The sequence below is a fragment of the Protopterus annectens genome, chromosome 10.part0, assembly GCF_019279795.1.
Source record: "Protopterus annectens isolate FY-2018-M chromosome 10.part0, PAN1.0, whole genome shotgun sequence".
Lineage (NCBI taxonomy): Eukaryota > Metazoa > Chordata > Ceratodontiformes > Protopteridae > Protopterus > Protopterus annectens.
Genome location: NC_056744.1, coordinates 415,060,022 through 415,086,957, shown reverse-complemented (window position 1 = coordinate 415,086,957; position 26,936 = coordinate 415,060,022). Strand labels below are relative to the sequence as shown.

The 26,936-nt window shown below is 38.8% G+C and overlaps 1 protein-coding gene across 1 annotated transcript in view; it reads right to left on the bottom strand.

Moving 5' to 3' along the window:
- The window catches only part of PLA2G4A (phospholipase A2 group IVA), a 1,409,517-nt gene that overhangs the window by 291,741 nt on the left and 1,090,840 nt on the right, over nucleotides 1-26,936 (bottom strand). The window contains exon 11 of the mRNA XM_044085320.1: nucleotides 15,778-15,915. Within this exon, the coding sequence (XP_043941255.1) occupies nucleotides 15,778-15,915 (138 nt within the window). The remainder of the gene's footprint in view (nucleotides 1-15,777; nucleotides 15,916-26,936) is intronic.

The window sequence follows — 26,936 nt, the reverse complement described above, 5'->3', positions numbered from 1 at the left end:
ATGGGGGAGATTCATTTTATACTACTGACATTACAGGACAGCATGGGGGAGATTCATTTTATACTACTGACATTACAGGACAGCATGGGGGAGATTCATTTTATACTACTGACATTACAGGACAGCATGGGGAGATTCATGTTATACTACTGACATTATAGGACAGCATGTGGGAGAGTCATGTTATACTACTGACATTACAGGACAGCATGGGGGGAGATTCATTTTATATTACTGACATTACAGGACAGCATATGGGAGATTCATTTTATACTACTGACATTACAGGACAGCATGGGGGAGATTCATGTTATACTACTGACATTACAGGACAGCATGGGGAGATTCATTTTATACTACTGACATTACAGGACAGCATGGGGAGATTCATTTTATACTACTGACATTACAGGACAGCATGGGGAGATTCATTTTATACTACTGACATTACAGGACAGCATGGGGAGATTCATTTTATACTACTGACATTACAGGACAGCATGGGGAGATTCATTTTATACTACTGACATTACAGGACAGCATGGGGAGATTCATTTTATACTACTGACATTACAGGACAGCATGGGGAGATTCATTTTATACTACTGACATTACAGGACAGCATGGGGAGATTCATTTTATACTACTGACATTACAGGACAGCATGGGGGAGATTCATTTTATACTACTGACATTACAGGACAGCATGGGGGAGAGTCATGTTATACTACTGACATTACAGGACAGCATGGGGGAGATTCATTTTATACTACTGACATTACAGGACAGCATGGGGGAGATTCATTTTATACTACTGACATTACAGGACAGCATGGGGGAGATTCATTTTATACTACTGACATTACAGGACAGCATGGGGGAGAGTCATGTTAAACTACTGACATTACAGGACAGCATGGGGGGAGATTCATTTTATACTACTGACATTACAGGACAGCATGGGGGAGATTCATTTTATACTACTGACATTACAGGACAGCATGGGGGGAGATTCATTTTATACTACTGACATTACAGGACAGCATGGGGGGAGATTCATTTTATACTACTGACATTACAGGACAGCATGGGGGAGAGTCATGTTAAACTACTGACATTACAGGACAGCATGGGGGGAGATTCATTTTATACTACTGACATTACAGGACAGCATGGGGGAGATTCATTTTATACTACTGACATTACAGGACAGCATGGGGGAGATTCATTTTATACTACTGACATTACAGGACAGCATGGGGGAGATTCATGTTATACTACTGACATTACAGTACAGCATATGGGAGATTCATTTTATACTACTGACAATACAGGACAGCATGGGGGAGATTCATGTTATACTACTGACATTACAGTACAGCATATGGGAGATTCATTTTATACTACTGACAATACAGGACAGCATGGGGGAGATTCATTTTATACTACTGACATTACAGGACAGCATGGGGGAGATTCATTTTATACTACTGACATTACAGGACAGCATGGGGGAGATTCATGTTATACTACTGACATTACAGGACAGCATGGGGGAGATTCATTTTATACTACTGACATTACAGGACAGCATGGGGAGATTCATTTTATACTACTGACATTACAGGACAGCATGGGGAGATTCATTTTATACTACTGACATTACAGGACAGCATGGGGAGATTCATTTTATACTACTGACATTACAGGACAGCATGGGGAGATTCATTTTATACTACTGACATTACAGGACAGCATGGGGGAGGTTCATTTTATACTACTGACATTACAGGACAGCACGAGGAGATTCATTTTATACTACTGACATTACAGGACAGCATGGGGGAGAGTCATGTTATACTACTGACATTACAGGACAGCATGTGAGGTATTCATTTTATACGACTGACAATACAGGACAGCATGTGAGAGATTCATTTTATACTACTGACATTACAGGACAGCATGGGGGAGATTCATTTTATACTACTCACATTACAGGACAGCATGGGGAAGATTCATTTTATACTACTGACATTACAGTACAGCATGGGGGAGATTCATTTTATACTACTGATATTACAGGACAGCATGTGGGAGATTCATTTTATACTACTGATATTACATGACAGCATGGGGGAAGATTCATTTTATACTACTGACATTACAGGACAGCATGTTAGAGATTCATTTTATACTACTGACATTACAGTACAGCATGTGAGAGATTCATTTTATACTACTGACATTACAGGACAGTATGGGGGAGATTCATTTTATACTACTGACATTACAGGACAGCATGGGGAGATTCATTTTATACTACTGACATTACAGGACAGCATGGGGAGATTCATTTTATACTACTGACATTACAGGACAGCATGGGGAGATTCATTTTATACTACTGACATTACAGGACAGCATGGGGAGATTCATTTTATACTACTGACATTACAGGACAGCATGGGGGAGATTCATTTTATACTACTGACATTACAGGACAGCATCGGGGAGATTCATGTTATACTACTGACATTACAGGACAGCATGCCGGAGATTCATTTTATACTACTGACATTACAGGACAGCATGGGGGAGATTCATTTTATACTACTGACATTACAGGACAGCAATGGGGAGATTCATTTTATACTACTGACATTACAGGACAGCATGGGGAGATTCATTTTATACGACTGACATTACAGGACAGCATGGGGGAGATTCATTTTATACTACTGACATTACAGGACAGCATGGGGGAGATTCATCTTAAACTACTGACAATACAGGACAGCATGGTGGAGATTCATTTTATACTACTGACATTACAGGACAGCATGGGGGAGATTCATTTTATACTACTGACATTACAGGACAGCATGGGGGGAGATTCATTTTATACTACTGACATTACAGGACAGCATGGGGGAGATTCATTTTATACTACTGACATTACAGGACAGCATGGGGGAGATTCATGTTATACTACTGACATTACAGTACAGCATATGGGAGAGTCATGTTATACTACTGACATTACAGGACAGCATGGGGGAGATTCATGTTATACTACTGACATTACAGGACAGCATGGGGGAGATTCATGTTATACTACTGACATTACAGGACAGCATGGGGGAGATTCATTTTATACTACTGACATTACAGGACAGCATGGGGGAGATTCATTTTATACTACTGACATTACAGGACAGCATGGGGGGAGATTCATTTTATACTACTGACATTACAGGACAGCATGGGGGAGATTCATTTTATACTACTGACATTACAGGACAGCATGGGGAGATTCATTTTATACTACTGACATTACAGGACAGCATGGGGAGATTCATTTTATACTACTGACATTACAGGACAGCATGGGGGAGATTCATTTTATACTACTGACATTACAGGACAGCATGGGGAGATTCATTTTATACGACTGACATTACAGGACAGCATGGGGGGAGATTCATTTTATACTACTGACATTACAGGACAGCATGGGGGAGATTCATTTTAAATTACTGATATTACATGACAGCATGGGGGAGATTCATTTTATACTACTGACATTACAGGACAGCATGGGGAGATTCATTTTATACTACTGACATTACAGGACAGCATGGGGGAGATTCATTTTATACTACTGACATTACAGGACAGCATGGGGGGAGATTCATTTTATACGATTGACATTACAGGACAGCATGGGGAGATTCATTTTATACTACTGACATTACAGGACAGCATGGGGAGATTCATTTTATACTACTGACATTACAGGACAGCATGGGGAGATTCATTTTATACTACTGACATTACAGGACAGCATGGGGAGATTCATTTTATACTACTGACATTACAGGACAGCATGGGGAGATTCATTTTATACTACTGACATTACAGGACAGCATGGGGAGATTCATTTTATACTACTGACATTACAGGACAGCATGGGGAGATTCATTTTATACTACTGACATTACAGGACAGCATGGGGAGATTCATTTTATACTACTGACATTACAGGACAGCATGGGGAGATTCATTTTATACTACTGACATTACAGGACAGCATGGGGAGATTCATTTTATACTACTGACATTACAGGACAGCATGGGGAGATTCATTTTATACTACTGACATTACAGGACAGCATGGGGAGATTCATTTTATACTACTGACATTACAGGACAGCATGGGGAGATTCATTTTATACTACTGACATTACAGGACAGCATGGGGAGATTCATTTTATACTACTGACATTACAGGACAGCATGGGGAGATTCATCTTATACTACTGACATTACAGGACAGCATGGGGGAGATTCATTTTATACTACTGACATTACAGGACAGCATGGGGGGAGATTCATTTTATACTACTGACATTGCAGGACAGCATGGGGGAGGTTCATTTTATACTACTGACATTACAGGACAGCATGGGGAGGTTCATTTTATACTACTGACATTACAGGACAGCACGAGGAGATTCATTTTATACTACTGACATTACAGGACAGCATGGGGGAGAGTCATGTTATACTACTGACATTACAGGACAGCATGGGGAGATTCATTTTATACTACTGACATTACAGGACAGCATGGGGGAGATTCATTTTATACTACTGACATTACAGGACAGCATGGGGAGATTCATTTTATACTACTGACATTACAGGACAGCATGGGGAGATTCATTTTATACTACTGACATTACAGGACAGCATGGGCGAGATTCATTTTATACTACTGACATTACAGGACAGCATGTGATAGATTAATTTTATACTACTGACATTACAGGACAGCATGGGGGAGATTCATGTTATACTACTGACATTACAGGACAGCACGAGGAGATTCATTTTATACTACTGACATTACAGGACAGCATGGAGAGATTCATTTTATACTACTGACATTACAGGACAGCATGGGGGAGATTCATTTTATACTACTGACATTACAGGACAGCATGGGGGAGATTCATTTTATACTACTGACATTACAGGACAGCATGGGGGAGATTCATTTTATACTACTGACATTACAGGACAGCATGGGGGAGAGTCATGTTATACTACTGACATTACAGGACAGCATAGGGGAGATTCATTTTATATTACTGACATTACAGGACAGCACGAGGAGATTCATTTTATACTACTGACATTACAGGACAGCATGTGAGAGATTCATTTTATACTACTGACATTACAGGACAGCATGGGGGAGATTCATTTTATACTACTCACATTACAGGACAGCATGGGGAGATTCATTTTATACTACTGACATTACAGGACAGCATGGGGAAGATTCATTTTATACTACTGACATTACAGGACAGCATGGGGAGATTCATTTTATACTACTGACATTACAGGACAGCATGTGGGAGATTCATTTTATACTACTGACATTACAGGACAGCATGGGGAGATTCATTTTATACTACTGACATTACAGGACAGCATGGGGAGATTCATTTTATACTACTGACATTACAGGACAGCATGGGGAGATTCATTTTATACTACTGACATTACAGGACAGCATGGGGAGATTCATTTTATACTACTGACATTACAGGACAGCATGGGGAGATTCATTTTATACTACTGACATTACAGGACAGCATGGGGAGATTCATTTTATACTACTGACATTACAGGACAGCATGGGGGAGATTCATTTTATACTACTGACATTACAGGACAGCATGGGGAGATTCGTTTTATACTACTGACATTGCAGGACAGCATGGGGGAGGTTCATTTTATACTACTGACATTACAGGACAGCACGAGGAGATTCATTTTATACTACTGACATTACAGGACAGCATGGGGGAGAGTCATGTTATACTACTGATATTACAGGACAGCATGGGGAGATTCATTTTATACTACTGACATTACAGGACAGCATAAGGGAGATTCATTTTATACTACTGACATTACAGGACAGCATGGGGAGATTCATTTTATACTACTGACATTACAGGACAGCATGGGGAGATTCATTTTATACTACTGACATTACAGGACAGCATGGGGAGATTCATTTTATACTACTGACATTACAGGACAGCATGGGGGGAGATTCATTTTATAGTACTGACATTACAGGACAGCATGGGGGAGATTCATGTTATACTACTGACATTACAGGACAGCATGTGAGGTATTCATTTTATAATACTGACATTACAGGACAGCATGGAGAGATTCATGTTATACTACTGACATTACAGGACAGCATGGGGGAGATTCATTTTATACTACTGACATTACAGGACAGCATGGGGGAGATTCATTTTATAGTACTGACATTACAGGACAGCATGGGGGAGATTCATTTTATACTACTGACATTACAGGACAGCATGGGGAGATTCATTTTATACTACTGACATTACAGGACAGCATGGGGAGATTCATTTTATACTACTGACATTACAGGACAGCATGGGGAGATTCATTTTATACTACTGACATTACAGGACAGCATGGGGAGATTCATTTTATACTACTGACATTACAGGACAGCATGGGGAGATTCATTTTATACTACTGACATTACAGGACAGCATGGGGAGATTCATTTTATACTACTGACATTACAAGACAGCATGGGGAGATTCATTTTATACTACTGACATTACAGGACAGCATGGGGAGATTCATTTTATACTACTGACATTACAGGACAGCATGTGTGAGATTCATTTTATACTACTGACATTACAGGACAGCATGGGGGAGATTCATTTTATACTACTGACATTACAGGACAGCATGGGGAGATTCATTTTATTCTACTGACATTACAGGACAGCATGGGGGAGATTCATTTTATACTACTGACATTACAGGACAGCATGGGGGAGATTCATTTTATACTACTGACATTACAGGACAGCATGGGGGGAGATTCATTTTATACTACTGACATTACAGGACAGCATGGGAGAGAGTCATGTTATACTACTGACATTACAGGACAGCATGGGGGAGATTCATTTTATACTACTGACATTACAGGACAGCATGGGGGAGAGTCATGCTAAACTACTGACATTACAGGAAAGCATGGGGGAGATTCATTTTATACTACTGACATTACAGGACGACATGGCAGAGTGTACTCTATATTGTGTCAACCTTCATGTGACATGTTTAACTGAGGTCCCATCTGCCTGAGTTGGTGGTAGATCAGGTAGGTGCAAAACAGACCACGGACTTACCAAAAAAAAAGGAGTCATGGCTGCTTTGTTATATTAACACTTTGCCATAATTACACTTTCATTTTATTTACACACTGTATCACCCATTATACATCTTCATAAAACATTTTACATATTAATTTTCCTGAATATATTCAACAATCACTTCATCCTCCCCCACCCTTTCCACCATTATTATTTCTGCATATCACATATTACTTTATCATCTTTTTCTTTTGTTATGCAGCAATACGTCACATCTTCTTTACTATAAATACCAAATAGCAGTCAATAAAATGTTATTCTGTTTTTCAGTTTCCTTCTCATATTTCCCATAAAACACCATGTCCACATCAATGTATAAATACTTTCCAGTAAAAAAAAAATATTTGAATAATTTTCAAAAACCTTAATTTTTCTTACAATCCTAAAACAAAGTTGTGATATCTCTTCAATGTTATAACTATTACACATTCATTCTTCTTTTTATATTTCAAATTGGACATTTGTCCAATAATAGAAACCACATAAAATCACTGACTTCAAAAATAATTCATATCTTTCTAGCATTTTCCATATTACTTTCTTATATTCACCACCATTTCTTCTCAATGACGAATATACCTCTCAACTATTTTCTTTAGAAAATGCTTTTCGTTTTACTTCTGTTTTATTTATATCACATTTGCAGCTATTTAGTTTACTTTCACATTCCTTCTTTGCAAACTGTTTGTTTCTCTTTTTCTTTTCTAATCTCAACCATTCACATATTTTATTTTTCAAACACATTTCCTTGTATTGTCTGTTTAACAGACATTTTAATGACCATACCAACTTTACCAATGCTAAGAAAACAACCAGATTTATTAAAGTCAAGCCACCCTTCTCTTTTAATTTATAAATTATCCATCTTTTGATTGGATTAAATCTCACTCCACCAAAAAAGATAACCAACAATTTATCTTCCTTGCATTTTGCAAACATAAACACACTATCTACATATGCTAGCTTTCCTAAAATGTATCTGTTTAACATGTATACCCTTTTTTTAGGAACAAGTGAAATGTATACCCTTTTTTAGGAACAAGTGAAACTTGTGTATTTGTTTTAGAACCACTGCATTGCTCTGTTACTAATTGTTCCATTCCAAATGTAATCCTTGTCATTCTTATCACTTCCCCAAATCCCTTACTCTGACTTATTTAACTCTAATCATACTGCTCCCAAAAAGCATTTCTTCCAAAAATTGTCTATTTCATCCAATGCTTGTTCTTGGCTTCTAAAACCCATGGTTTAATATAAGTGATACCTTTATCCCTTCCTTAACTTCACATCTGCCACCCTCTGACCCTGATCTACATATTTATATAACCACATTCATTACCATCAAAAACAACCACATGCTCAATGTACAACTCTGCTTGCTTCCTTTTCTCAGTCTTTTTTCCTATCCATCCATCACCACAGACACAAAGGCATTTTTATAAATGGACCTCATGATCCTTATTTTTTTGTCCTACCTCATATTCATTTAAAATGTTCAACATTTACCCATGATAAATGCTATCAAATCCCTTAGCCACACCACATACATTTTCTTATCAACCCCCCACTTATAAATACAGCCTCTCTACTCTTCGTTCACAACTTTCATTTTGCTTATCATACATAATTTTTCCTTCTTTATTGCATTCTCTCTCTATCTTCAAATACATTTTTTAAACTATTCTTTATACATCATCCACCATCTTGTCAGATTTCTATGATTAGTTTCACTGTCATATGATCTTCTCACAATTACCGTCTTTAAGCCATTTGATTCCTACACATTTCCTTTAAGTCTTCTTAACCTTTCCCTTCATATTTCATTCTCTCACCTACCATTACCCTCACATTCAAATGAACTGAAAACTTTGCTTCTCTATTTTCATCTTGTATTTCTCTCATATAAGTTAAAAACAATATCTAATCAATCTCTGCTTAAGTAATCTCCTCTTGTTATTTCCAATTATCTATTCTTAATGTATCATTTCTGGCTACCCTTCTCATAATTCTCTTTCTTAAATTCCAATTAAAGTTTCTGACCATTATAACAGACACATTTAGTATCACAGAAATTTGAATTATATCAAATCGTTCTTTCATTTACATTTGTATATACATACCACCTCTGAACACCTTCTGTGCCTTTCTTACATTACACACTAAAAGTGTCCCTGCCTTCACTAGCAGTATCTAATATTTTCACTTCTCATTTTTTACTAATACTTCAGTACCTGAACATGTATCCCTCCCTACAGTCAATATCACTTTTCAGATTTCACCCTTTTCCTCTTACCTGTACATCATACAGGAAAGCCAACAAATGACGTCTGCATGTACTTTTTCATCCCACTCAAACACCATCATTCATCTTCATGCTATTCACATTCTGCGATGCTGTACTTGTATTCCTCTCTTCTCTTTTTTTTCTTAAGTCCATTTTTTGTCTTCCTTTTACTCTTCACCTTCTAGCTATATTATCTTCTACCTTTTTTCTCACTCAGAGCTCAAATCTACCCTTTATTTATCTGTTTCTAATGCCCCAAACCTGTTTTCCATCTGTGTACCTGTTTGTTTTTCATTTATTAGCTTCTGGACTTTATTTAGTACATCATCCTCTATATTTTCACCTCGTAGTTCCTCACTTTCCCCATAAAGCCCACCCTTTCCTCACTTTCTACTACTCTTTAGTTACAACTTGCCCACCCTTTCCTCACTTTCTACTACTCTTTAGTTACAACTTGCCCACCCTTTCCTCACTTTCTACTACTCTTTAGTTACAACTTGCCCACCCTTTCCTCACTTTCTATTACTCTTTAGTTACAACTTGCCCACCCTTTCCTCACTTTCTCTTTCTTAACTACTTAGTAGACAGCCATATCAAAAATCCTCCTCACTTCCACATTTCATACAACACTGTTTGCATTTCTTGGAATGTTCAAACTCCCCACATCTTCTTTTTCTACAATTCTGGATTAAATGTGATTTAAGGTACCCCCAGTACTTAACACTCCCTTTTTTTCCATTTATTACAACTGACCCTGGGAACTACTGACCAATAAGCCTGACCAGTCTGATCTGTAAGGCTATGGAATGAATCATTATGGAACTCATAAATGTTGAGATTGGGAACCTCCAGTCGCTGGACCCCATACAGTTCGGCTTCGTCAAGGGCAGATCATGCCTCCTGAACCTGGTGGATTTCTTTGAGACAGTTACTCAGGCTATAGATAAGGGAAAGGAGGTACACACGGCTTACCTTGACCTTGCTAAAGCATTTGACACCATTCCCCATTCAGGTATTATTGATAAGCTCACCAGCCTGGGCATAAACCCTTAAGTCACAAGATGGATCGCAAACTGGCTCTCAGACAGATCCCATAAAGTAAGAGTAGTGGGATCTATGTCTGAATCCAGACCAGTAACGAGTGGTGTGCCTCAGGGCTCTGTCCTGGGGCCCCTCCTGTTTGGCATATACTTCTCAGAAGTACAGGCAAGCACGGAAGGGCTGTGGCTGACTAAGTTTGCAGACAACTGCAAACTGGGTGCTATAATAGAGTCTCCGGCCGACATGGATATCCTCCAGAAGGGCCTAAATGAGACTGATGCATGGTGTCAAAGCCATGGTCTCAAGCTAAATGCAAAAAAATGCGTAGTAATCCCCTTTGGAAAAAACAGAGTACCCGCAAACTACAACATAGGAGGTAATCCCCTGAAATCTGAAGAAAAAATAAGGGATCTAAGGACTCAAGTAGATAGCCATCTTTCCTTTGATAACCATGTTGCCAAAGTGGTTAGAAAATCCTTCTATGTGACCCATCTGATCACGAAAGGGTTTGCATCAAGATCTAAGGATGTAATGGTGCCCCTCTACTCTTCCCTCATCTGACCCATTATTGAGTACAGTGCACCAATTGGAATGTACCTGGCTAGACATCTCCAGCAGCTGGAGAGACCACAGAGGTACCTAACCAAGAGGATTACTGGCCTCAAGCAGTTGCCCTATGCAGCACGATTGAAAAAGCTAAGACTATTCTCTGTTGCATACCGCTTTCTCAGAGGCGATCTCTGTCTAACCCAGAATTGTTGAACATGCTCCATCTTAGCAAACCAAATCTACTCGAGCTACATGCTCTAGAGATATAAACCTCAACACAACAATAAATAGAACATGCTGGAGGGATAGATTCCCTTCACAGAGACTTCCCTTACTATGGAACAGGGTCCCGATCTACATAAGACAGAGCCCCTCACTATCACTCTTCAAGAGGAACCTTGATGAGTGGATGGCTAACAGAAAGTTCACACTGGGGATCACATCAGCAGCACTACTAGATAGGAGCCAAGGGTACTAGCTGCTAGTACAAGGGTCTAGGGAACTACTAAAGGGGCGGTGAATACCGCACAACGTGGCTGGGCTAATATATGCCTTTGGGCAGATAGTCCAGTACCAACCTATGAACCTATTATCATCACATTAGGCACATGCTGCAACTTGTTATTTTCAGTTTTTAAAGTTGCATAAACTTCCCATTTCCCAATCTGCACTTTTCTGTTATCCATATATTTTTTAATATCATGTACATCTTGTCATATGCGTAGAAAACTCATTTTAATTCATTTTCTGCTATTTCAGCAACTCTAAATTATAACACCGCTTTTGTTTTTAACCATGACACTAATTTTATAATATAAATCCATGCACAGACCAAAAGCACCGATGTCAAGGAGCATCTTTCTCAAACCTTAAGGACCCAACTCTATCATCGCTATACTATGATTTATGATGATACTGTCCTTGAATATAACACTAAATGATTGTGAACACATTACTGCCCCAGATAATGTCGAGTTGCATGTGCTCCATCTATCCATCCATCTCCAACCTGTTTTTTGCCATTTTTGTACATGAGTTCAGGGTGTAACATCAACAGTGACAATGACCTAGAGTCGATGTTCACAGTTACAGGTGATGACATTTAGATATTATCATCACTTAAGTAAAGTCATCTTTTTATTTATTTAAGTAGAAGTGACATCCCATGAATTCCATTTTCTCAATTTTTAAGGAAAGGCTTTATATCCCATCTAGTACATCAAAAAGTTATCATCTTCAAGTATAGTATTGTAAAACTCCTTTTATATGAAGTGCAACAATAAGGTCATTCAATGGTTCTCACGGATACAAAAATGGAATAAAGAATGCTATCCCCTCCCATGAGAGAGAGAGATGAAGAAAATATAACCTGCACAGGCAGGGCTTCTTGCACAGTGCTTCATCTCAGCACTACCTCGCCCACTGCGGCTGCATTTTGACTACTACTAGATGCTCACGGAATGGCACATCCACATCACCAGTGTACCACAAAGTACAGTATCATCATTCTGTGCTGTGACTGTTTAGCTTTCGGACATTAACTTGGCTGCAGTCACAGACTAGGACTGGTAGCCTCCACACCAAGGAAATAACTTCAAATCAGTTGATACACTATGCATATGTATCTATTTCTCGCAAACCAAATTCAACAAAACAATCTCAAATTTTCATTAAGTAGGATCACAGCACAATGCACTGTGATGTAAACAGTAAGAGAATGGCATGGAAAAATGTATGCAGTGTTAAAAGCAATGATTAATTCAGAAAATAATAATACAAAACTATTTTAAACATAATTTCAATAACTGAATTGATTGAATGTTATGCTAATGTAAATAAGAGGGAGTACTCAACCACACACACCCACACACACCTTGCACTTCTTCAGGGGGGTCAAGGTAATGACAAAAATGTTCCTTTTCCCTGCCATAGGTTCTAGTGCACTCCAAGAGATCCTCAAACATTCCTAAGCCAGCTTACAGATGGAATCGCATGTCCTGCGGCTGCCACTGAGCCTCTTTTCAGTAGGTCATGCCTGAAGCAACTCCATTGGAAGTCTCACAGAAGGCAACCTCAGAAACCGATGCTTTAACCATTACCATCTCAAGTGGCACCTGCTTCTCCAAAACATACAGCAGAATGTAAATGATCTCCTGAACCACCACATTCCTCAATATGTCATGGAAAGTTAAACCAGCAAAATGAGACAGACGCCTCACTTTACCTTCCCATATGACAAGATTGTTTTCTACTGCTCATTGCTGCAGCTGGCAAACACAGGTGAGGTTGTGGACATAGCTTGACCAGTAAACAATATCTTAGTTGAGGAACACAGCTCCCACTTCATTCCCACCGGCAGCATCCTTTGCCCCAGAACACTGGCCAGTCCTGTACCTCTCCTTGATATCTCTCTGAACATGACCCTGAAGTAATTAAACTCTTCCAGAAAGGACAACTCTTCCCTTCCACAACCTAAGCAGAGCAATCCTCTTTTTTTCAAAGAGAGCACTCTAGCCCCAGATCTGGACACTGATTTTCATCTCAGCCACTTCAACATAAAGCAGCAAATCTCGAGTGCATGTTAGATGTTACCTTCAGGTAAAGCCAAAAAAAATCAACACCTGAAGACAACAGAGATGCTACCATATGTCCCCAAACTGGTCATTCTCCCAAGCCTGGTTGCACCTTGATGCACTGTTCATAAAAATTATAAACAGTGGCAATATGGCTGGCACAGCCAAACCCCCCCCTGAATGAATCTGACTCAATGCCTAAAACATAGACACAGTTCTCACTATAGGCATCTGAGGATCAGACAGCTTGCAACAACAACCACAATATCCCACACAAAGACAGGGCTTCCCACAGCCCATTTCATGGCATATGCACATTAACCTTCTCCAGTTATACAAAACAAGTATAAACAAGGTTAGTAAACTTCTGTGAGTTCTTCTACAGTTACAAAATGCTAAAGCATGGATCACCTGTTGCATGGCAATGAAAGAATGGGTGACATTTCCCCACAATCTCAAGTTTGATTATCGTAAGGAATTTCTACTCCAGTAATATGAAACAGTGTTCCCAAAAGAAAGCTGCAGAATGTGAAACCCCTACAAGTCAAACACAGACTCTGGTGCAGTTTCTTAAAAATTAGGACCTACATACCGATTGGCCAGATCAGATGTACTATCCCCTTATACAATGAAGAACAGGGGGTCTGTTTACAGTATCTAAATTCAGTCCAATAGCTTCAGCTAGTTTAGTTCACTGGCATGTACACCTGTAGCCTTATCACTGTGGAGGCTTCTGACCATCTTGGTGGCCTTATATGATGCCGTGGCTCCCAAACCAAAATACATTTCAGGTACTACCACCTGAAAGCAGGTAACGTCATGAAACTGGAGTTAGATCTGGGGTACTACCCCCTGAAAAGAGATGATGTCATGTAAACTGGAGTTAGATCTGGGGTACCACCACCTGAAAGGAGATAACATCATGTAAACTGAACTTAGATCTGATAAAGCTCTTTTAACGGCAAAAGCACACATCTATTTTTTTTTCAATAAAGATGTTTTGATTACTAAACAAGTTATAAGTGCTTGATTACTTTGAAGGTTCATATAAGCTTGCCTTCAACGCCATGGTTCCTTTTTCCTGCTTTTTAAGGATTCTCAGCCAGCAGCTTTGTTGTTCACAAGTAGCAGTCTTCCATGTGGTCTACATATATATATAGATATATATATATATGTATGTATGTGTGTGTATAAAACTATTTATAGCATTATACATGCAGTCCTAATATGACCTACAGTGTATACTGAAAGCACTGAAATGCAGTAGTGTGAGTTTAAAGTTGTTCATCGTTAAAATTATAGGAGAAGCTCATCAACATCCCATCTAAACTTTGCTTTCAAAAGTGCACCTTATCTGAAAAAAAAACTCCTTTTAGTACCCCACTTTCCCTATATATACTATACCCGTGGCTTTGAATGAGGTGAAAAGCTTCTCTACCACAGATATGAGCAATCTCAGAGGCAACACTAAATGCAATCAATACATCGGTAAAATTCAAGGAAATCTGAGTCCGCAGGAACGTCTTCAAAAATAACAGCATGACTGCTTAAAACAATTAATGCAATTAGCTGCTTCTGATTTATTATCATGTTTATTACCAAAATGTATCAACATATTGTAAGGCATGCAATTCCCTAACATGACAACAAACGCAAGTGGAACACTGCAGTACTAAATTGACAAGTGATTTCTCCACATGAACCAAGTTTCAGTAACTTGGTAGGCTTCTAAGATTACAGAGGTGGCCTAAGGGGGTTTTCTGATTTGTTCTGAGTCACCAAGTATAAAAACATGGTCTAATGAAACAAAGTTAAATCTCCTGTTTCTGCTTTTTAGCCAAACACTGCTTATCAGTGTCACGTACATGGTTTACATGAATGAACTAAAAGGCCAGGAATGAAACAAGGCAATTTAACTCACTTTCTTATGAAGCAACAGGTACCAGCACCTGTCACTATTTCAGTATTTCTCTTCAGAATATTTTGGGCATAGACTCGTTAATTAATTAAAGTACTGTCGACCTACCCATTAGGAAGTGTAATGGGTTCTCTTCATACTGCTTTACCACAGTTCCCATGAAGAATTTGCTTCCAAATAGATCTGGAGACATGAACGTTCCATATTTCGCCATCCCAATCTCATAAGGGTGAAACTCGACCCAATCTGTAGGACAACAGAACAAAAGCAGGATTAGTATTCAAGTACTAATGTCTGTAACAGGAGTACAACACATAACAGACAGCTGTCAATAATGTCAAAGCAACAATGATATCTACAGAGTAAGATGACAGTGACAGCATTATATCATCTCTGTATGTCTTGTCAAAATATCAATGTATGTCATATGTGGCAATTATATTTAAGTTCGGTACTCCTCTTTAGAAATAAAACCAGTCCAGAGCTGGGAAGGGGGGTATGTGGTCAACAAAACATGCATCCATACATAAATAAATGCCAAGCAAAACTGTGTTTGAATGCTCTTCAATAAATTTTGATTTAAATTAAGCATTCATCTGTCCATCCATCCATAACCCACATTTTTTCCCATTTTGCACATGGAGTCAGGGTATCACATCTGCTGTGACCTTCATCCTAAGCCAGTGCTGAAACCACTAAGTGGCTAGCCCTAACACAAATAGGTATTAATCATTAAGATCAAGTAATTAAGCTGGAGCAAAGCAGCATATATCATTTAGACAGTAATACCAGAGAGGGTGGCAGCATATGGGGAATACTAACGGTGCTTTCTATATAATGACACGCAGACCACTAGCACAAGGTTACAGGGTCTACATGCACTGATGTGCATCCAGTTTCATCTAGTGGGTCAGGCACTGGTGGGCTTGCTGGGACGTGGGGTAGTGGTGGTGGGAAAGAATGCCAAGTCTTTTGCCTGATTCCTGGGAATGAGAAGTAGGTGTCTATGGGGTGCAAATCCCACCAGTGACTCTCTGACAAAGACAAAAGATTTGACAGAAAATATTTGCTTGCAAGAAGCAAGGCTACCAGTTGGCCCTATACCGCTCAAGTGAGTGAAACCTCCTCTTTTTACTTATTGAGATACTATCTGAAATACATGCAGAAAGCTGAGGAGATGTAACAAAAACAAAGCAAAGCTAAAACAATGTGATGGCATCACATTACTGTAGATGATGGCATCACATCACTGTAGATGATGATGGCATCACATCACTGTAGATAATGACATCACATTACTGTAGATGATGATGGCATCACATCACTGTAGATCGCTTCTCTGTCCTTAGAAAATGCAGTAATCAACTACACGCATTTTAGGCTACTACTATCCTTTGGGAAGATTGTCACCCCTGGAAACTACCTCAATGATAACACACCGATAAGAATAGATGTGTTAGTTGGGGATTTGGGGGTGCATGTAGATGGTGACCTGGCCTTTGACCATCATGTATCTCTGGTAGTAAGGAAATCATTCTATGTTGTGCAACTTATAAACATGGGTATGGATGGTATCTAGGTCCAAGAAAGTCATGGTTCTTCTGAATTTTGCCCTCATCAGACCAGTCACTGTGTACCAACTCCTCTTCAGTATGTACTTGACCAGGCACATGCAACAGCTTGATTGTCCACAGGTGGTCTTCCCAAAAAGAATAAAGGGGCCTAAACAATATTTCCTACATGGATGCCTCAAAGCCCTATCCCTGTACTCTGTCTTCTATAGACTGTTGAGGGGTAATCTATGCCTGGCATACAAAGCATCCTTAGATCCCACTCTAAGGGACCTTCTGCATATCTGCAAAACAAATAGCAGCAGAAATATCTGATCTAAGGACTTAAGCCTTGTTTGCAATATAAATATAGCATGATGGAGGAACTGGTATGTGTCTCAGAGAATAACTCTTCTCTGGAGCAGAGTTCTTCTCTAAACAAGTTCAAGCACAATTTTGACTAGTGGATGGGGAATAGGAAATTCACCGCTGGTATGGAACCTATGTCCCTAACAGACAGAGGCAGCCTGTAAATGCCTGGCCGCCCAATAGTTAACTTATATATACCCCTTAGTATAATCTTAAGATCTGTAGACTTATCAGATACATTTGGGATGCATGGCTAGGCTTAAAAAGGCCCCATGGTCATCACCCTAGAGTACAACTATTGTTTGTTTGTGTCTTTCGACTTTTCCCAGTTAGGGGTCGCCACAGCGGAACTCCAGTCCACTAACCCTAGAGTACAACTATAAACACCTAAAATACCTACTAGTAAGAGTTACTGGATAGTAAATGGGTAAATTGGTGATTGCAAATTATTCCGAGAAGCATGTAATGACATCAATTCCTGGGAAATTGAATGCCTAGAATCTAAGGTAGAACTTGCTAATATTCATACCTTTGAAATGTTCTGTGTCTGAGTACATTAATTTCAAGGATGGTGCTGAGTAGTACATAATCCACTGTACAGGAGTAGGGAGATTATTTGTTATTTAATTATTTTATTTGACATTTGTTTTTTTACCAGGAAAGGCCAACTGGGATAATATCCCATTTTCAATGAAGGCCCAGGTAGTGAAGTTTCACACTGACATAATATGATTACAGTTTTTACAAAACCTAACACAGAAGGGCAACATATTACCTAATTAAAAATTCAAATTCTGATCATACAGTGTGAACCTAACCTTACCTAGTGCAAATATTTGGGCCACAGACATGATATGGTGCATAAAGCCTGCACAAAATGGAGGTGCAAAGAGGAGGCTATAGTGTTTATGACATGTAACATGTACATGTGTTAGTGCTAATCTGGTTTCCTAATATAAAATGAAGTAGATAACTCTGCATTTACAGTAGAATCTGGACGGTTACTATATAGCGTGGTTAAGACTGTAGTAGAAGTGATGTACCATTGACAACACTAACAATGAAAGTGATACTATTGAAAGAAGTGCTGCTACATTCTTGGAAGGGAAGTGTTGTGCACAGGCCTGCCACAACAGGGATCTCTTACTACTAACAGACGTTAAACCTTAGAGTGCAGATGTACATCTTGAAGATCATGAAATTCTGGACTTTTCTGAAGGCTGTGTTATACTTTAAATCTGCAGATGAGAAGTGTATGCTGTGTTACTACAGGCTTAGTGTTTATAACTATATTAAAGGTTTATTTGTGGTTTTCAGTTTTCTGTTGCTTTATTGTAACATTGTGGGTAGGGTTCTCCAATACTTTTTCTATTACAGGAATGCACAAGTCAAGTCTACAAATATGCAATTTACAGATGGTACCAAGCTTTAAGGACTGGGACAAATATGAAACATTTTCATAGAGTAAAGATTCTGCAATTAGCTATAACCAGAGTGAAATCAAAGAAAATGGGGGCAAAATTTACATTTGCACCAAGCATAGGGATTCTTGTGTGGAACTAATCAGATCCAGCACAACAGATATTTAGTTTTGTATATAAAAAAAAAAAAAAAAAAAAAAAAAAAGAACTCCAGGTCATGACTATGTGCCATAATATGTCTATACTTTTCCAATGAAGACAGCTCAGATTGATGACAGAGGTACCCTCTGAATGCTGCCACAAGATGGAAATGTATCAGGTCACTGCCACTATTGGCTTTTAGGTAAAAACTGTATGTTGCACCTATCCAAGAATTAGTCTACCAACAAAATCACTTCAGGGTTGCAAGTACCCATATTCAAGTGAGGGTAGGTGTATGCAGTGATAATGGAGAACCACTGGATCGCAGAAGGTTTTCCACAATGTTACAATAAAGAAACACATGAATTGCTTGACAGTGTGATGAGGGAATGTTCTGTGTCCTTTTCTTTATTAATGCTACTTACGGGAACATATCCATGTTCACAATGTAAAGTTTGTAAATGTGTCTCTATGGATAAAAATTGGCATTCTTCAGTTAAGACAATACACTACTTGTTATATGTCTATGCTGGTTTATAGTACTGTATGTCTACGTACACTTTTTTTACATAGGAAAACTACTAGAATGGTTAAAGTAAGATTAACAAAACATTAAAACTGTTGGAATAAAATATGCATAATTCTGTTGCTGAATATGTCAGGGAATATCATGGTTTCAAATGTTAAGATTTTTTGTGATTACTAGAATTTTACATCAGCTAGACACACAAAACAGTATACGTGTAAGTTGTTAGACAGAATGGAGACTATGTACATTCTACAAATTAACACCATTACATGTAATGGGTTAAGTATTGCATTACTACTCAGAGTTTTTATGTTGTTTTTTGTTGAGTGGTTCTTTTGGGCATTTAGGTCTTTTGTAATTTGGAATTTGTGTGATATTTTAAAAGTTTGTTAACTTGACACAAGTCCATAAACAGACTTTTATACCTATACTTCAGCTTTTGATTTGTTTATTTTCTACGTGGTTACACTAGCAGCCTAACATAACTGCCACATCAACATATCAATCTGACATCATCAAGAAAGACTGAAACAGAAGAGGTTTCCTGGCAATAATAACCACTCAGTTTGAAAGAAGCCACTTAACTCAGTTAAACTACACTAGATAATTCCATTTTTAAGGGGGGACTGGCACTCTTTAATCCCCCCCAAGTCTTTGTTTTATAAAATACTAGGTATGGAAAGTTTAACAGGCAGTAGTCACGTACAAAGAGAATTAACAGTCCGTCCCTCTGTCAATGTATCTGTCTGGTTATCCTTCTGTCTCTCAGTTAAGCTTTCCAGTTTGAGTCTGGGTGTAATGGTGCAACCTTCATATTATCTGTTTGTCTGTGTGTATCTCTATCTATCTTACAAACTGTTCTAAAAATAAAGAAATACAAAGGAAATAATGCTGAAATACTGGAACATACACAATATAAAAGAGAGAGAGATGAGGTGGTCATAGAACACCAAACAACCAAACTTAAGTAACCATGTCATTGGCTGTTGTGGAGCTGCAGTTATGTGGAGTCCAATGTTTTCCCACTGTGATGGGACCCTCCATGGGGCAGCAATCAAGGAGACTCAATCCTCACCACTGACTCCAGTGAGGGATGGTCACTAAGAACAAAGATGGATTCACACAGTATTTTCAGACAGAGATCTCAGCACCAACCACAGTTTATCTTAAGAGAAAACAGGGAGCACATTTCAGACCTGTGGCTGTACTCTCTTTCTCTCTCCAGACCCACACAAAACTTCACACTGACCACTTTGGAGCCCTGTGTCCTTGTTCCCAGTAGTTGACACACACACTTTGATATTTGAGTTTCACATGCACATACACACCTGGGAAAAGCTGGCGCAGATTTATTAAATGTGCCCCTTTCTGCCCAGACTCTGAGGTATTCATGCTGCCTCTAGTCAGCAACCCTAAGGCTCTTACAAAGGGTACCCACAATTATACTGTGTAAAAGCAATACTAATACAAATGGTAAGGTGTGACCAAAGCAGCGAGGCTTTCAGGAGTGGCCACAGTGTCACTAAAATGAGCACAAATACTCTTAAGATGTTAAAAGTATTCTTTAAAGGACCAGCCACAGTGAAAGGTATTACAATATTTAATGATAAATAATGAAACAGAAAACAGCAAAATATTGAATACAATAAACAACAGAGTTTCATCCAGAGAGAAATAAAAAATATTGCAGTTGGATAGTTTCTCACATATGCAGAAAACAATACTAAACTATTCTCACTAAATGTCCCTGACTAATTAAAGAATTACTGTTCCTTGACTACCTACTAAAGCAAGGCAAGCTAATGGGTACCAAGTGCCTTAACACAGCAAAAGCCAGATGACATCTCTCTCTGTCTGTGTGGATGTGTGAGACATATATCCTGTCAGAAATATTTCCTGTAAGATTCTAAAGTGCTGCTGTGAGGTTTCCAAAGAAACCAGATACTGGTTAGAGTATGATATCACCTCTGGTCACTTGACTCTGGTACAATACACACACATGGCTTTGCTAAGATCTGTGGCAGCATCTGAAGGCTACAACACAATTTCAAACTTTCTACCCTTCCAGGGTTCTGTGATAAACATACACATTTGATCAATTGCAATATAACCTAATATCCATACATACATTCTTTCTGTCCAGTAGGACCTACTGTTGATGCATTTTTAAACACAAGTAACTTTAAAAATACATTTTAATGCAAATATCTGTACAAATCAGTGTGGCAGTCAAATAACAAAATATTCTTTAAAAAATGTCAGCTAGGTATGCCGGCATATGTACACATGTACTTCAATACTCTCCCAGACACATTTGGCGCTACCTCATAAGATCACATCCACTACAGCTGTTTAAGCTTTCTTTACTGTTTTGGCCTTTGCACAGGCATGAACAACATACTGGTTTAAAACCAGGTGCAGATTTTGGATATTAATGGTGCTCTCCCAGGTACTTGTGAGTAGAAGTCTGCTAATATGTCCAGTTAATCTGCATTTCTCTAAAAGCAGATTTTCATTCAAGGATTAGCCCTGCTTACTGATGCACTGCAGCTCCAATGTTCTGCTCAATGACTCTTGATGAAAATGCTCCAACTAAATGTGCATGAAATGCAAGGACTGACTGATGAAAGCCTGCATGTAGACCACTAGATACTGTTAATAGAAGGTGTAAAAGGTACACTGCCATAGGCACAAAGCGTGAATCTCATAACCACTTTTTTTAATCATGACTGTACTGCCCTGCTTACCAGTTAAAAATCATTCTCTCTCTCTCTCTATATATATATATATATATATATATATATATATATATATATATATATATATATATATATACAGGGCCAAATGATAGGTCCCTGTTCAGAGGCTAATCCAGGAGCCATGTGTCTCTTCTAATGACAGATGTAGTAGTAGTTGCTCTGGAAGAAGCTTCCATTGCATCCTAACTGCACTTTGTTCTATGCTTTCCTACCTGAGAAACCTGAGCCACCACAGACATAGCTTTTTGCTTAATGTTAGGTGCTTCTAGACAAGGCAGAGTTTTATTCAAACCAGTCAGAATACACAACAAATATTTTTGTCATTTGACTCTGATAATTCACGACTCTAAAAGCCAGAGTACAGGTGGTGTATACCTTTTTCTTTATGTGTCTATGTCCTATTCTTTGTCTAAGTGAAGGCCATTAGCAACAGGCAAAAGTTTAGATGGCTTGTCAGTTGAAATAAGGGATCTGCCGAAGGATTTTTATACAGGCACTTAATGACTTCAGGTGGTTTACACAACATTTTAAGTGCTTTAGGTTGAGAGTCAGGTGCAGCAGAAGTGGATGCAAAGTCATCCAGAAAACTTGCAATGTGGGACGGACAGGTACAGGTATATGGGTGCCCACCTCTAGCAAATTATATCTTTTTTTGTACCACAGATATTTGTCTGGATTCCCACTCAAAATGCTACATCATCTTAGTTCCCCAAAGGAGATTTCCTCTACAGGACAATCCGGGGATAAATTACCCTCATTATCAGAGACAACTTGGCCTGGTGAGTGAAGCTGGGATGAGTAGGCCAGGGAATGTTCACCCAAAGCAGACTATGTCTCATCAGACTATGTTTCATCTTCCTCAGAGAAAGATTCAGGTTCTCTCTTTTTAGTGGTAAAAGGAGAAGGAGCAGAAAAAAAGAAAATATGTTGGCTTGAGAGCTAAAATGGCCTTCATATAATTTGGGAGAAATTCATCCACTCCTTTTCCTAGGACATCTGAGGAGAGGAAACATTTTTCATTTTTTGTTTCTTCTTTTTGGGAGTGACATCAACTATAACAAGTTGTGCTGGATCCAACCCCTGACGTACCTTGATTAAATACCCTGGTACCTCTTCCTGATCTAATACTTGGGCTCAGGTCCTTCTGAAATTATAAGATGAGGTTTCCCCTTCTCTACAATATTGGTAAGGTCAAGTATATCAGACATGTGGGAATCAGATGCCATACCTTCCTCCAGTAGGGTCATGGTAGTGAGAGCCTGAGAAGCAGTCGAACATACCTCAAGTTCTGATAACTCAATGGGTATGTTCTAGTCTGACTGGGAAGGCAAAGGATCCAGCCTAAGCCATGTGAATTTCTTTTTCAGAATGAGCAGGACATCAGAAGTGGAGGGGGCTGCCATTTCAGATAGGGCAAGGCAGTACCTAAGAAACTGGATAAGTATTAAAGGGGGAAAGACACATGCATAGCATTTGTAATACAGACAAGTGAAAAATATTGCAGTTTTTTAATAGTTGCATTCTGCAGCTTGGCAAAAGTGACACTGGGAATGGAGATACTTATAAAAAATCTGCCTATCACAATCACACTTTCTTCTCCTAGCTGACATCTAACAGAATTAAATAACAATAGATGCAAGAAAAAAAGGTTCCCCAATGGGGTGGTTATCTGAACCAGTGAAGGCACAAAACACCAGTGAATACACATTCTGCACAAGAACTTTCAAAGTAAGTTGCTTCCACCAATAGCACGTTACAGGTTCCATATTATAAGAGAGAATCTTAAAAGACTGATACAAACTCATAAAATGCTGCATGGCTGTGTGTAAAATCTAATACAAAACAATGAAATGAAACACAGGAATGAAAATATATGAACATTTTTTTCCCACTGAAAATAATTTGTCTTTTGGGTTAGGCAAGCTTAGAATTAAAATACATACCTAATGGGATATAGAGGTACAGTCCTCCATATGGCAGTGTAGGTATAGGGGTACAGTTCTCCATATGTGAGTATAGGTATAGGGGTACAGTCCTCCATATGGCAGTGTAGGTATAGGGGTACAGCCTTCACATTATTTATTTGCATTTGATATATTAAGCTCATATTCTCAGTTTATTTTTATGTAAACATACATATGCATACATACACACAAACACTGTTATTTCAGGATTTTGAGTTTAAGACTTGCTTTCAGGATTTATTTCGCTGTTTTTCCTCATGCACTGCTTGCTAATCGTCAGATCTTCCATTTCCTAACAGGGACATTTTTTCCTCTTTGGGTGATGCCTGGCCACAGGAGCCATCATCCAGACAGTTGTCAAGGATTTTCTTGTTAATGGCCTAACCCTGCCCTGGGGAAGTTATATAATGTGTGCAGACCACTATACTTTCCCCATTCGGACGCACACTTACACACTCCAGTGATAAAGACTTGGTAAGTTGCACACACATCTCAGAGTCACTTCTGTATCTGAAACAAATTTTACTCAAGGTATGTCACTATCTAGTGACCCAGAGCATGCTCTCTTCCTCTGGATAGACATGTCTATGCTCAACATGCCAGCTATAACAGGTGCTTGCGCATTTAATTGAACTTGACATGCTTGGGTTATAGCTGGTGCTTCATCCTTTTACACCAAGGAAACTGGTTTCAGAATTTTGGTTTCTGTCTTATGTTTGTATGCCCTTGCCTGGTGGAAGAGAAGGTGTGAAATCAACTTGGTAACCCTAGCAAACTCTGTAACCGTTAGGAACTATTCTAAAACAAACTGCAACCTGTTAAGCAATAGTTTGTCAAAAAACAATACCCCTCCTGACCCTGAGTTCACAGCAATCTATGCAGAATTGTTCAGAGACCCCGTACAACTATATTAAATGCATGTATAGAGGCTGCAGTACCTACCAGAAGTAAGTCCAAAATGAACTCTAAAAACAAACCGCACTGGTGGAATACTAAACTTAATAGGGTATATAACAAAAGGAAAAAAGTCTTGGCTAAAATCAGAAACTGAAGCTCCCATAATGACAGGAGTTCTCTAAACTAAATAGGAAACAATGAGGACTAATTAAGTCCAACAAGGCCAATTATAAGGTCAAAATAGCCCCAAAGTCTAAAGACAACAACAAGGCCTTCTACAGCTATGTCCAAAACATCAAAGGCTGCACACTGCAGTGTGCTGAACTGGTAGTCAATGATGCTATCTTCTGTGAGAAAAGCAACATAGCAAATCTGCTGGCAATTTAGCTCGAACTTGATTAAGTTTTTGCAGATGACTGCAAATTAGGAGCTATCATAGATTCATCTTATATGAGGGTCTAACACAGAAGATGACTGGTGACAAAGTCACAGATTAAAATGCAGTGCCAGGAAATGCATTATAGTGCCTTTTGGGAAAAGTGCCACCCAGGCTAATCACTCCAGAGATAAGACACCCCTAAGAGTTGACCTGGTAGTCATCAATCTGGGAACATATGTAGACAGCAACCTGGCCTTTGACCAACATGTAGCCAAAGTAGTAAGAATATCATTGTGTCTCCCAACTTATAAGTAACAGCATGGCATCCATGTCCAAGGACGTCAGTGTCACTTTATTCGGCCCTTTTCAGTTTCATCATTGAGTATAATGCCTCCTTTGGTATGCAACTGACCGACTATACGCAAAGCTGGTACTTCCACAAATGCTCCCTACCAGCAGAATCCAGGGTATATACACATTTGTCTTATGAATCATTTGATCCAAGGATTTAAATTTTGCTTATATCATAAATAAGTCATGTTAGCAAAACAGAATTCTGTCTCAAAGGATCCCCATGGTCTAGAATAGCCTTCCCCTCCATGTGGAGCAGAGTCCATCCCTGACCCTATTTAAGTATAACCTTGACCAATTCATGGGAAATTGGAAATTCACCCAAGGTCTGGCCCCCATGTCTCTGATAGAGGCAGACAGTAATACCCACACTAACTACCACCCCACACACATAACCTTTAGAAACTTCTTAACTAATATACCCCCTGTTAATAAATGCGCATGACACACAGAGGCAGAATTGGGTTGGGCTGCACAGCTAGGCTTATAAAGGCCCTGGTGGTTGTTAGCCTAGTATACAGCTGTAAATCTGTTTTGTGTCAGTTGCAGTACATCTACTATTCGCTTTCATAAGTCATGACATAAGTGAAACTGTGCTCATCAAATCTTCAAAAAAAAAAATAAAAATTCAAGGATACACAGTTCATTCCAGTTATCAGCTTCAGTACAGCAAACATTGTTTGACTTCATGTTTGACCTCAGAGTTCATGATATGAGTAAAAGTAAGTTTCCAATAAATCTTGCAAAAAATGCAATCTGATGTTTGTGTCTGTTTTAAAGGAACAACGTTACATACCTAAAACTGCAATTCAGTAAAAATGTAACTTTGAGTAAAGTATTTCAGACTGCTTTCAGTTAACCGAGTCCTACATATGCTATACAAAATATACTGATCACCAGTGTAACA